The sequence below is a fragment of the Acyrthosiphon pisum genome, chromosome A2, assembly GCF_005508785.2.
Source record: "Acyrthosiphon pisum isolate AL4f chromosome A2, pea_aphid_22Mar2018_4r6ur, whole genome shotgun sequence".
Lineage (NCBI taxonomy): Eukaryota > Metazoa > Arthropoda > Insecta > Hemiptera > Aphididae > Acyrthosiphon > Acyrthosiphon pisum.
Window position 1 is genome coordinate 35,246,939 of NC_042495.1, and position 15,224 is coordinate 35,262,162.

A 15,224-nucleotide genomic window follows, 5' to 3' on the forward strand; every position below is an offset into this window, starting at 1 on the left:
AAACAGATCAATTCAAATAGGTAGTCACAGTAAGGACATCTAATGGAAATCAAATATGTCGCTGTCTTGACAAACACTATCCCAATTAACGATGAATGAAGACTGCGTACAAGTTTAAAATACTAATTTTAAACGGAGGGAGAACATGTTTGCGGCTATATCAAATAATTTTATATAATTTTTAGATATCCTTAAATTAACTGTCAACAGCTTATCGTGTACACATAGTCACTTACACACTCGCACAGTCACTCACACAATCATTATCCGCAATAATGTAATATTATATTATGTGGTGAATTTCAAAAATTCATTTTTATACTCGTTATCGAACATTGTCTTCGACTGATTACGCTCGCACATTGCAATAATTAATCTAGCCGCCCAAAAATAGTCATTCTCTTGTCACGCACCATCATCTGTCATACAGTGAGATATTTCACCTTTATAGCAGAGATTTATATTGTTCAGAATTTCTTTCTTTTTAGAAATTCAACATCTAATAATCAAATTTCACTTTTTAAATAATACTGTATACGGACTAAAAATTGGTAATCGACAGTAATTTTTATTAATTTATTGGCTCTAATATGTATATCGTGTGAGTAAATTAAGCAATTACTATTTTTTTCTATTATTTATATAATTTAATGCACCACGGTGAATTGGGAATTTTATACTGATTTTGGTAGCGACTTGCCTGTTTCCATACTGTCCATGTAGTGAGTATCTATTAATTATTACCTATTTTAAGTTTTTAATATCACTTATTTAAAGATATGGGTAACTATTAAAATGTTAATAGGTACTTGTTGAGTCGAAAGGGCTACATTAATAATAATATAATAAATAATTACTATTATAATAATATAACAGCTAATCACGTTATAGTCGTTTATAATTTAGCCTACGTCGTTATTCCACTACACTACCTCTCCAATTTAAAAATGTTTCCATACTTTGGAATCCATCTGTTAAATACCTCGGTATAACATTAAACAAGAAGCTAACTCGATAGTCACATACTTGTACTAAAATTTCAACAAGCATACCATGGCATCGCGCCTTTCGACGTTACTTCCAATTTAATAAACAAAAAATATTCAATATCAATATAAAAGGAACTAGAACGTCCAATACTCACCTAAGCTTGTCCTATAAGAGGTAACTATTCAGCTACACACATAAAAAAATTCAAATTTTCCAAAACAAAATCCTTAAAATAATAACGAAGCACCGTGTGTTTCATACATAACGAAAACCTACACAAACATCTCCAAATTAACAGACTCAAGAGAGGTCTAGACATAATAGGGTTTCTATGTGCAGCGTTTAAATGAGCTAACATAATATTTTTGGCTGAAATCAGTTTATAATTACAAACAACTTTAAAATTACTTAATTATTAAGAATCGTTTAGTTTAGTTTTAAATTTCTAAATGAAATAAATGGTAACGAGTGTTGATATTTTATTAAAATATTCAAAACTATTATTTATATTTTGTTTTTTTGTTTGAATCAAGTAACAAGCAGAGAATAAATTACCATAGACGATGTGCAGAAAAAAAACTTATGTAAAGTGACATCTTCGGACTTCAACAATGGATAACGAAAGAGATTTTATTGCATTACTGTATTTTATAACATTTATTCTATTTGTTTTTTGGTATTATCAACGAACATACTGTGTTACAAGTATGAAAACCTATATTATTATATTTTAGTTTTATAGTACCTACCTACTTATACTTATAATGTTCATACCCCAATACTCAAAATTATTCCATAACCTAATAGCATGATCTAAACACAAAAAATTCCCATTTAAGTCCCTAAAACGTAGATTCATTTAGAAAGTAAACGGTCAGCAACGACTTAAATTAAACTATAGTTCCTATATTCTACAATTTGTTTACCAATCTAAGAGTCATTGTATTATTCAGAGAGTATGGGTTAGGATTTAAAAAAAATTATAATTATTTAGTTTTTTCAGTCTTGAGTAAAATATTTTTGAAAAGTATTTGGAATAAATACTGGAATACTTATGAAAAATAGTATTCCGAATATGTATTCGAATACTTGATAAATATAATATTCCGAATAAAGTATTTGGAATACTGTAAAAAATTAAATAAATTAAATAATTTAAATATAAAATATAAATGATAAATATTTGAAACGATACCAGTTATAATTTTTATATTGTATGATATTAATAGATATTATTGATTCCAAATTTCCAACTCATAAAATATAAATTTTGTATTTTTTTTTAAATCAAATGCAAGGGAATAACATACAAATCAAAAATTTAATTTTCATACTACAAATTATACATTACTCTAATTACAATAATATTGTATTCAGAATAGTTTCAAAAGTATTCAGAATACACCACAAAATACTTTTGGAAATAGTATTCTAAAAGTATTCAGAATACACTATTCGGAATTCTACCCAAGACTGAGTTTTTTATTCAATAAGTAATAAAAACACATGATTGTTTCATTTGATGTTCAACAATTATAGTTATGTCCTTACCATTTAAAGACTTAAATGAATTTTATCAGAAAAACAGTATAATATTAGACAGTATAGTTCGTAGGTACCTAGGTACCTAATAGCAAATAGGTATATATTATACCTATTATATGTGTAAATAACAAATATGTAATTATTTATTGTTCTCTACTTATGAATAGCTGATAATTTTGTTTTAGAACCTGAAACATCAAATCATTTAAATGAAATTGAATTGGATAATGGTAGTCACTTAACTAGGATCAACAGTGACCAACAACGTTACAGTGAAGTGCCATTAAATATTTTAAACAGTTTGGAGTATGAAAATATATTATATAATCCATTGCAAGAACAACCACGTCAACAATATATAACTGCACAAACTTCTATAAATAATATTTCCACCACACGAGCCACAATTATACCATTTAGTTCTAGCTTAAATTATGTGGAGCTTAATTCATCTAATGTAGGTTCTTTTTCAAGATCTCCACTCGATGACCCACCGCCTTCATATGAAGAGTGCGTTGTGAGTTATCGTCCATAACCTCAGACCTAAATTAACTAGGAAATTAGGAAGTCATTGATTTATATCCATGTATACCTATGATATTTTAAGAAGTGAACAAGACTTTTAAACAAAATCATCGGAATTTAAAATTGTGTGCACTGAGCTTTTGTAATTTGTATTTCATATGATCATATTATACTTTACCTACGCTATTTTATAATACCAAATTATGTATGTTACTAACCGATTACTGTTGTATAATTTTTTTCTAGAGATTGACCATCTAATATTGAATAATTATATTGTATTGTACTGTAGTAATGTCAAAAATAATATCTACTTATACCTATGGTCAAATATAAGTATATAATATATATATTTATTTATTAAATCATAAACAATTTAAAATTTCGATATTGATTATTAAGCATATATTATGTACCTATGTAAATTACATACTAAAGAGTAAACCTTACTATATATATTAAATATAAATAAATTATACCGAATGATTTAATATTATAACAAAATATTTTAAACCTCGTTCAACTGCATGATTGTAAATGATTAGTGAGCGATGGAAGAAGAAACAGATTTTAATGTTGATTTATTTATTATTTAATATCAAACAGATATTCAATGTACCACGTCATTGAGTATAGGTTTCAGTAATAGATAAATCATTGCATACAAAAAAAGATACTGAGCGGAGATGATTTATTAGCATATTATCTATCATTTAAATATATTACTGCTAACTGCTATTCATTATTATATTTATTTATTTTACTATTTATAGTAATCCGGATTAAGGTATAAACTATAAATAGGCATTAGTTTAAAAATAATAAAAATGTTTGAAAAATGCCAAAATATACATAAAATATAATCATATTATACGTTATGGTTTCAAATCCTCACAAAAAATATTTTTGAATTACAATAAATTAAATAAATGCTTATCAAAAAATGTGTGCCTATGTTTTTAATATTTTTCAACTACTATAGTAACAATATATCAGGAGCCTTTTATTAATTGTTCATGTTTTTTTACCAAACAAAAAATATTTTAATGATATAGAAAAAAAACTTTATCAAGTATAGGAATTGATAAAATAAATACATGATATAAATTTCAAGTGTCTGCGGTTATTCGTTTTTGAAATTCAAACAAAATAAGAAAAACACTACTTGAGAATTCGAGTGAATATCTAATGTTGTAAAAATTTGAACCTTTAACGCTCATAAAAATTGAAATTGACTTTCTTATATACATTTTTTTTTTTCACAAAGGTAGATATAACCTTATAAGGAATCTTGTATTACATTTTGAAATCTTAGATGTTATCAGTTACTTATATGTTAATAGATCTAACACGCACATACGTGTACAATATTATTATAACTTAGAAATCATAATAAAATACGCAGTATAGCCATAAAAAGTACAAGTTTACTCAAAATATGGACTTCACACAAACAAACTCAAAATAATATAGTGTTCACTCTCAGAATTCAAAATAAGTTGGTACTATTTGGTATCCTTAGGGCCGTTTTACAATCATAGTTTAAACCTCGGTTACGCTTGAACCACTGATTTAACCGGCCGAATTCGGTGGTTTAACCGGAGTTCAACTATTGTAATACGGGCCCTTAGCAGAGTGGTACTCACTAGTCCATCTTTTTTCTAATAAATTACATTATTATTTACATTTTACTTTTGATTCCCTATTAAGAATAAACTAGATATTGAAGTTTAAAGATTTTTTACTTCTGCAAAGGATAGCGGTTAAAAACGTTAACATTTTAGGATTCATCCAATATAGGTGGTAGTAGCAATGTAACATTGAGTATAAATACGATATATAGGTACTTAATGGTAATAGGTACAAATAACCTTCATATCACTAAATGTGTAGGTAGGTACCTACTGTATAATATGAAAAATGATAATAGACAAGTCCAACTAAAATAAACTATAAAATATTAAGGTGATTGCAAATGGACAGTTTTTAAGGAGTTCAAAATAGGCAATTTCCAAATTGTATGCATGTGGATTTTGCAAATGTGTGCGTAGTAACTAGTAAGTGATAATAAAATTAGTAATAATTGTGAATGTGTGTATGTGTGTAAAAGAAATAACAGAGCGCGCTCCCGTGCACACGTATGAATAAGTCACATTCTCATTTGCATGTAATTTTTGTCAATCCTACTGATGGACCTGATACCGAGATAAGACTTTTGAAAATTAATTTTAATTCGTTAATGTGTGATATTGTGTCTACTTAAGATAGATCAGGTCACATTTTAAGATAATCAATTAAATTTTCGAATTATTAACATTTAATATTTCGTAAATTTTAAATGTTCAAACAATATTTATAGGAGTTTAAGAACAACATTTCAACAAAGTGGCCTGATCGATCTCAAGTAGACATATTAAAGAATTCAAATTAGTTTTCAGAAGCCTTTTCGCGTTATCAGGTCCATTGTTATGATTGACTAAAGATTGGTAAATTTTGATTGAAATAATTAGCCGTTTCCGATCCCCTTAACAAATATTCTAGTTTCAATTTTATCCTAAAATGCTAAAAAAGTAAAATTCTGATAAAATTATTATTTGTTCAAACAAATTAGATAATAAAAACTACTATTGTTGATAAAGAACTTTATTAATAAAGCATATATATATATGAATAAAGTGTAAACATGAGTATTTTAATAAAAATAATGTACCTATAGGTACGCATAACAATGGTTTTTTTTTTTATTATTAGCTTTGAACCAAAAGTTATAATAGCTCAACAATTAATTGAATATATGTATATTATGATATACACATAATATAAAATAGGTAATAAATATTATTAATCATAGTTATAACTTATAACTATAGTGATAATAATAATGATAGTAATATAGAATAATAATCAGACATACCTAGCTTAGGATTTACTTAATAATAAAATTATAATTGTCTCTAATGAGGGAATTATAGAGCTGATTAGAATAACAATGGTTATGCATTAACATTTATTTCATATAAGTAAAAAATGTTTTAAATTTAATAATAGTTAATAAATAGTTAATTGTTTCAATAACATTCAGTTTAGAATACATAAATTCTGCATAATATAATATACATATTATCATAATTTATTAATGGTAAAGAATTTATAATAAATACCTATTAATGATTCTTTTTTTTTTTTTGTAATTCATAATAGTATACAATGACGGCTAATAACCAAACAGTTGATGCCGTAAAAAAATAATAAATAAATTGTATACATATTTATTATCTCAGGAGATATTGCAATGGGTAAATCCTCGCGGGACACTCTGTATATACATATAAACGTATACATTCTTCTTCCCACTGTTTATTTTTATTGACTATAGGTATAAGGAATGTTTGTCAATATTTATAGAACAATAAAAATTTAATTATTACGTAATGACGCATAATTAACAATTAAGTTTTTATTTGAATTTAAAATTTATATCATCTGTAGGTAGTCACTGGTTTTTTTAAAACGATTTGTGTAAGAACATGGTCATGGTTTGTCAATGTAAAATATAATTATTATTCAATAAATTACGTGCAAATCGTTGCAACCCATCTGAGCACACGTAATGCTCCAAGTATGCGTATGTTAAAAACTATTGATAAAAAACATAGGTACAATACGACAAAAACATTTTCTCATTACAGCTATATTTCACTCCCCTACTACAATTACTAATTGTTATTAATGTCGTATTACCTATAACCGACGTCTGACGATATACCTACTGTAGTACGCGCTCAGTTTATTTCAACGTCGAAAGGTTCTGATTATTACAATAATTATGTCGATGTATTCATTTTGCACGTTCTATACAATTGACCACGTATTAATAATGTACACATTTATTTCATGAACGTTTTACAATATTATAATTATTCCGATGATACTACTATCCGTTATCTACGATTTTCCTTCACGTAAGTATTAAAACGCATCTTTTGATAATTAAATGTCGTGATGTATTTCGTATTGAATATTAATCAGAGATAATGTTTCTATGTTTTCCTTATCACTCATTGACTATTATTGTAATTAGACCAAAAACAAAACATTAAATACTAATGATAGAATTATAGTAATAAATATATGTAAGTATCTAATAATTATTTCAAGATGACAAGAAAATACTAGAAAATGGCGATTTAACGTTGAATTAGTGGGAATAATTAATAGGTATGACCTTTATATTGGGGCGAACCGAGCACAGATCAGAAACATTTTCGAGTACAATATTATTTGTCATTTATTTAAAATTCAAAACACATTCCAAATACCAAAGTCTAAAATTAATGTATTCTATTTTTATTGCAAATTGGACCTATATTGAATTGTTTGATAACAATTGTAGTCATGTTTATTATACAGTATCAAGTCATGCATCATACTCACAGCATATCATAGTAAAATGTTTTTAGACGTCGTAGTAAAATGTAGGAAGGTAATTAAAATATTATTGAATAATGAATAAAATTGCAGGTCAGTTAAATACATAAATATTATATACACTAGTAGTGGTGTATGTCATTCAATCGAATATGAGTATTATTTTTATTTTATTGATACTTGTATGGAGTCAGATATCAGGTATGAAATATCACACCACTAACATATGATTCTTTTATTTTTAAACTAAATTTTTTCTCTAGGTAATTATGTTATTGCAAGGCATGCGTTGTTTATAGTTGGAAATAACGAAAAAATGTCTACAATGAATAACGAATCGTGTGTATCTTGTATCTGTGAACCTATGGCCGGAAATTGCAATGAAGTATGTATAATAACTGCAGACAAATATGTTTGAATTTATTTGATTAAAATTATTTAAACAATAGTTAGTTTTTAATTTAAAAATAGACATATAGGTAATAATATTATGATACGTTTATTACAGCGTAACTGTACCTATATTACAATATTTTGAAACAGATAAATATTAACACTTATTTCGAAGTAAAAATGACTTAATATAATGTGAATATCAACAATTCAACATGCAAGATAAGGAAAAATTGAGATATAAAATATGTTTTTTTATGTTTTATAAATACTAAAAAACCGTTTTCATTATAATTGCAAAATATTTATTTCAAAACGTTATTGAAATTTATTAGGAAGTTATCATGAATTTCAATCTTACATTAACCTATTATTTTTTATAAAAAGGCTCGAAACTTTATGCTTTCAAAAGTACTCAAATACCTATGCATTAAAAAGCATCATAATATGCAGTAAAATTTTGGAAAATATGTAAAAAATATGCAATATAGTACCTAGTGGTGTTTTTTTAAAAAACTTTTTAACATTTGATACAATTTTATCAATAGTGCTAAATTGTCCATGTAGGTACCTTTTCAAAAAATCCTATCGAGATCATGATGTATCTACATTTTACAGGTCCGCCGGTTGTCGTTTTCACATCACTATTGTTAATTTTAACCTTTTTTATAAAACAGTTGCGCATCATTCGATTTTTATGTCATATACATCATTTTCACATCAATATTATTTAACAGTAGAACTGAAAAAATGTGTATATCAAAAATCGATTTGATGAGTTTTGTTAAAATTTAAATTTTAAACGCTTATTTAACAAAAACTTATTGCTTTATATCTTAAATATTTTTAAACTTAAAAATCTTATATGATTCATTAGGTATATAATATATTCTATAATATATTCTATAATATTATATTATAATATTATATGCATGTACATTGTACATTTATATAGTTATGACTATACTTACAATTCAATTGAATCAATACAATTTATTTTTAATTGTTTGTATCTATTTATTACATAATATGATATAATATATAACAATCTTTGAATTTTCAATCAATAATTATTTTTTATACTCTTCTATATTGTTCGGCTTGTTGATGCGCATAATATGATGTATGATAATTTGGTGCTGGTAAATACTGATTTGAGTAAAATCTTCTGCAGTTCTGCTTACGGGATAATATATTAAAAATCGATTTAAATAGTGGTCCAATCTTTAGGTCTACCTGTTGGCTGTTATAAAAGTAAAACTTAAGTGGTCTAATACCCGGGTGCCCTATAAATTATGTTATTAACCCAGTCGTTAAATAAAAAATTCTTTAATCTATACTAAGAATTATTTTATTTTCAGCAAGTAAGCATTTAAAATGTATAGTAATCGTCATAATCAATTCAAAAGTAATTGTCAAAATGCACATTTGTTGAAAATAATTAGTAATAATTCATAGATTTTTATTAGTTTAAAAGTTTCTAAATTTCAATCTAGGAATTTTGCACGGATCCAAAAGGTATTAATTTATGCAAAAACAAAACTTATCAAGCAAATACTGAATTTAGTGCTCCGGCCACAACAATTAGTCTTCGCAATATTGGATTTATATTCAAAATGTTTATATGCATGTGTGTAATGTATATGTTTATAATACACGCATCTGGAGATTGCTTCGAATCAAGTATGAATAATATTTTTATTTTACACTATACATATATTATAAAATATAATACATATAATATTAAAATGCTTTCTGGAATAATAGCTAAAAATATTTTATTGAAAAAAAATAATATTTATGAACAGATATAAACTGTTTCTAATAACAGAATTATATTTTAGATTCTATCGTTTTATAAAATTATAGGTACTTGAAAAGTAAAAAAATGTCCCTAATGTTTCATACATATATAAACTTAATAAAATAATAGTAATGTGTATAGAAATTACAAGGTAATTCATATACTAGCATGATGCTGCTCACCTGTTAATTTTTTACTTTATACTAATGAATTTATTCAAATTCTTTTTTTGAAATGTTTGGAATTTTTAAATACTTAGTAATAATATACTTATATAATAACAATATATTATTAATTTCTTGAGGTTTTTTGTACTACTTAAGGAGTGTCATGTGGTAAAACAAACTACTGTTTCTCAAAATATTGACCCTTTTTACTCTAAATTATTTAGTGAATAATTTTTTGAATATTTTGATGTGAATAATTTAAAATGTAGTGAGTAGTTTATCAGTTATTAGAATGATTATAATAAAAATAATACCTACTCCTTAAAAATGGTATAACACAATTGAAAAATTTATATCATTTTGGATCTAGTATTAATTATTATACTTTGTCAATTTTTATAAATTACTAGCTGTCCTATGCACTTCGTTGACATTTAAATATACCAACTATATATGATTCAAACATTGTTCAATTCGTTATTTAATATTCGTTGTATGTTGTTTAAAACTTAAAATGTTGATCCATCATCTCGAATCTCAATTTACTTGTGCTAGCACCACTTAATAAAATGTTAATTTTGGAAGATGCATTCTTAGTGCGCACTTACATGGTGGTACGAAGGTACCATGGAAATTGTAAGTCTCAAGCCATCATAATTTAGGATCTATGTTGATCAGTCAGTGAGTCAGCCAGGACACATTCGCTTTTATTATATTATAGCAAGACTGGGCAAGTTAATGTTTTTTTTAACTCAGTTAAGTTAAGTTAATATGCACCAATAACAAAAAGTTTAAAGTTTAAAGTTAATTTAACTATAGGTTAACTCAATTAAGTTAAAAGTTAATACACACTTTTTGTTAACTTTTTATTAAGTTAAAAAAAAGTTAATTTATTTATAAAAAGCTAGCGTACTTAATTTTTTTCCAACCCAAAACTAAATTATAGGATATAGTGTTTTACTTTATACAGTATTCCCATATAAGTTAGATTCAAATTATATAAATTTTTAACTTTAAACAATTTACGATAAATATTTTTTGACACAAAAACGAAATAGACTGAAATAGTGAAATATGAAAAAATTAAAACAAAATAAATTAACTTACTTCTTAAAATGAAAAATTAACTCGTTAATTTCAAATTGATTAAGAAAGAAATTTAGTAAGTTAACACTTAAGTTAATTGAAAGCCAAAAGTAACTAGTTAAGTTAAAATAAAATAAACTTTTCAACTTAACTTTAACTTTTTAACTCGTTAATGACCAGCCTTGTATTATAGGCATCCCGACCGGCGTTTCCTGTGAGACATGTTTGTGATTATGCGAGCAATATATTTTCAGATAGGCAAACCACCTGCGATGAATTGCAGACCCCTTTGAAGGGGAAACGTAATTACAAATATTTTATTAACACCTTGTTTATGATATGAAGGTCCCAGAACAACGATCGACAAATAGCGTTAGGAATACTATTTTTACTAAGTTATATGGTTTTGACCAAATATAATATACAGGTCTAAAATTATGTTCAATCATAAACAACAGCAACCTTCCAATAAACAAAAATATATTATTATTTAGTTTATTTTCTTGCTGGACAGATGATGCCACTGTTGTATTTTTGACATCCAGATTTCCTACTTTTCCGGTGGATTTTTCTAAAATGTTCTTTAAACCTTGTGATGGCAATTACAAACACAACAGAAAAAAAATCAGTTAAATCAGTAAATGCGTTCTTGGGTGATTCCATGACCAACGATTACGGGTCCATTTATATATATATATATATATATATAGCGTTTATTAATTATTAACATTTTTGAATCCCCATAGCCCCCATATTTTCGAAACACATTATTATGGTGGACATATAATATATCCTTATATTAAACAATGTTAAATAACTCAAAAACTACTAGTTACAATTTTGATTTTGATACGTCAAGATACGTTAACTGGGGGAAGGTTTTCATTTAAAAAACACAAGTTTGTATCTCCACAGGACACTGTCCTCGTAACTTATAAGTATCTAGTACAAAAAATCTCAAGAAATTGAAGTGTGGTCTTTAAGTATATTTAAAAGTTCAAAATATCAGATTTCGACTAACTGGTGTAAAAAAGTTATGCTCATCGCCGTTAGGCGAATTACCTTATTTAAACAAATGTCCAATATTAGGTACTATGATAGAACGATATACCTATATATAAAAATGAATAAGTGTATAAACACAATTCCATTTATCTATACCTATATATATATTTTTTTCACTGTATAGGATCTACAAGAAGAATAAATTCAAGTTTAAATCAAATTCTATCAGATGACGGTCTACCGTCTACTAACAGTGATGACCGAAGTTGTGTAATGCCTTTGAATGTCAATTCGGGATACGACAGTTACATTAGTGACCCGCCTCCTTCGTATGACGATACGCAAATCACTAGGACACATGTCGCAAGTCCACCAGTGCAGAGTTCTGATTTAAATTACGTTGAGCTTAACACTTTTAATTACTACGACAGTGCACGCTTATTTTTAACGTCCCCGATAGACGAGCCACCGCCTTCGTACGACGAGTTACCGCCGCCTTACGACGAGTTTTTGGCAATCCATCGTTTGAAACCCTCACAGCTTCATAATTTACCACCGAATTGTGGGAATGATCATAATATTTTGTATATGACTATACCGGTCGATACGATAGAAACCGCAAGAGATTCGCAAGAGACATTTGTATCCGAAACCGAAATGTTATGCACTCAAGTCTGATATAGGTGACAGGTCAAATCCACTGCGTGTGTCACTTTTTTTGTTGATCTATCATTACGAACGAACAATTTTTCATACCAATTCAGCCTTACGTTACAGGTTGGATTATGACTTTGGAAATATTTAGAGCTACTGATTTAATTCACATTTTTAAATTATTATATTATTAGAAAAATTAATAATTAATAATTTATTATTATTAAAACATTTTTAAATTGTTTCTGCTGTACGTATGTTATTCCTAGATGGCTAGATGGCAAGGTAGTTATTTTTTTTCATTATATTGCTTTAAAATAAATAATAATATTATGTATTTCAATTTCAATTTTTAAAAATCAATATAATATAGTATTGGTACTTAACATATTATTTTTCAAATATGTTTTTCGAGTATTTTTAAAAATGATTTTGAACTATACGTTTGACACTAAAACTAGTATTTAAAAAATAAAAATTGTTGTTTTAAATTATATTGAACTAAATGAACAATATTATTAATATTACCTAATATTTTATATGTACTTAAATAGTTCACAATAATTACTTAGACTAAGTTTGGTAAGCAACAACGACGTGTATAATATACGGTCTATAACCTGTATGTCAATATTGAAATTACATATCTTACATAAAATGAACCTCCAAAAAATAATTTATCGATTATTACAGATGTATAGAACTAATTATAATTATTAATTTTTAAGTTATAACAATTTTACAAAGTGGTTGTACAGTATTCTTCCCTATGTCGGACAATATGAGCAACCAGTTAAAACGAACTGAAATATATATTTATATGAAATATTTTTGTTTATACAGTTTTTGTAAAAGTTGTACCCAGCCTATTTGCACAAGGTAAATTGTTTTCTTTTAACTTTATTATATTTAAGACTTTAATTTAGTTTTGACAATGTGAATTTCCATGTAGATGGTGTTAAAAATTTAAAATATTTTGTAACGATACCACCGATACGAGAAATAGTATTATCTCTTTGTGATGTTTAAGTTAAACAATTTTTTAATAAAATAAAATAAAATTTAAAAAAAAAAATGTTATTTATTTCTTCTTATGAGAGTATTTTACATTAAATTTTGTATTCAAATCAATAATACTAAAATTCACTAAAATAAAATCCATATAATTTATACTTATACAATTTGTATACGCAGTATACACCCATAAGGTCATATTCAGCAAACTCTACAGTCGTTAGTAGGGTAGACGAGTTTAAGGATGAGAAAATTATATAGGTATATAGGTACCTATATACTTTTGGGCCTTTCGATTCTGAGTTACACACTGTATAAATAACCTGCAAAGAAAAGACTATCTTGTTTGTTAGGTCATCTAGGCTATATATGCTCCAAAAATTCAATAATTACTTAAAATTATAGACAAATATACGATAACTACTACCTATTGGCGACGAAGATAGGATATTCACGGAACAAGTTTGTTCCATATGGGGGGATATCGAATTATAATTCCCCGATAAGTTCAGAGCGGCACTACTACGGAACTACATTCGGGCACGAGTATAGGTATAGTATGAAATCTATCGCACGCTCGTATTTTTGGTGACGATGCTCGGTAGTGACATCGAAAACCTAGCGCGTAATTGCGAGAATTGTGTACAAGTGAGGTCCGCACCGCCAAAGGCCGTACTCACTCCGTGGGAATGGCCAAAGCAACCGTGGTCTCGCCTACACGTAAATTTAGTAGGCCGTTTTAAAAATAAAATCTTCTTTACCGTCATATTGACGCGACATCGAAATGGCTCAAAGTTTTTGAAACTAATTCGTGTACGGCGACCGCGTGGTAATAACAAAAATGCAGAAGTAGTTCACACGTTTCGGCACACCCAAATAGATCACTTCAGGTGGGGCTAAATGTTTCACAGGGACCGAATTCAACACATTTTGCACCAGACATTTAGTTGGGGCACCGTTTCATACTGAAACCAATGGTGCGACCTAATCAGGAGTTAAAATTTTAAAAATGTTTCAAAAAAACAAAACTACCAACACATCGTTAATGCACAAATTGTTGTTATTATATTATCGCAAGACGCCGCATTCCACGACACGCCAGTCGATAGCGAAACTATTTATAAGGCGTAATATGAGAACACAATTTGACGCTCTGATCCCCGATACGAATGACGCGGTGAGTAATAATCAAACTGACCAATAATTAAATGCCATAGTAAATGGAAATCTAATATAGAAAGTGTGCAACGGTGCTAGCCGCTATGCGATAAGTATTCCGGTAATAAACGTATTCGAGATAAAAACCTAAGAGGGACGTGTGGAAAAGGCACTCCGACCAAATCTTGAAATTCCCTACTAAAGAACTGACACTAAAGGGAGATCTCATAATTCTATTTTGACCGAACTGATAATTGTACCAGAAAATTCAAATATGACTGACCCGGTATCGAAAACGAACCCTACGGTTAGTAGTGGAAGTACTCGGCCCGTTAGGAATAAAAAAAACTCCAGAACGGTACCAATCGAAAGATTTCAAAATAAAAAAATTTAATGAACACCAATATAGTTATTAATTATATAGCAGATTATATTATAATTCGTTTATAACTATT

At 27.2% G+C, this 15,224-nt stretch overlaps 2 protein-coding genes across 3 annotated transcripts; both read left to right on the top strand.

Moving 5' to 3' along the window:
* Positions 1–310: 310 nt before the first annotated feature.
* LOC100572519 lies at positions 311–3,543 on the top strand. Its single transcript, XM_003244229.4, has 3 exons — positions 311–722; positions 1,524–1,695; positions 2,721–3,543. Exons 2-3 carry the CDS (start codon positions 1,602–1,604, stop codon positions 3,068–3,070), a joined length of 444 nt encoding a protein of 147 aa, XP_003244277.1. The 5' UTR covers positions 311–722; positions 1,524–1,601; the 3' UTR covers positions 3,071–3,543.
* Positions 3,544–6,788: 3,245 nt separating this feature from the next.
* Positions 6,789–13,425, top strand: LOC100572448. 2 transcript variants are annotated; one of them, XM_008184472.3, is made up of 5 exons: positions 6,790–7,022; positions 7,582–7,689; positions 7,752–7,873; positions 9,378–9,564; positions 12,128–13,425. In XM_008184472.3, exons 2-5 carry the CDS (start codon positions 7,641–7,643, stop codon positions 12,619–12,621), a joined length of 852 nt encoding a protein of 283 aa, XP_008182694.1. In that variant the 5' UTR covers positions 6,790–7,022; positions 7,582–7,640; the 3' UTR covers positions 12,622–13,425. The 2 variants fall into 2 exon arrangements, with proteins under 2 accessions (XP_016659569.1, XP_008182694.1); XM_016804080.2 differs by lacking the exon at positions 7,582–7,689 and having other exon boundaries at positions 6,789–7,022.
* Positions 13,426–15,224: the final 1,799 nt, after the last annotated feature.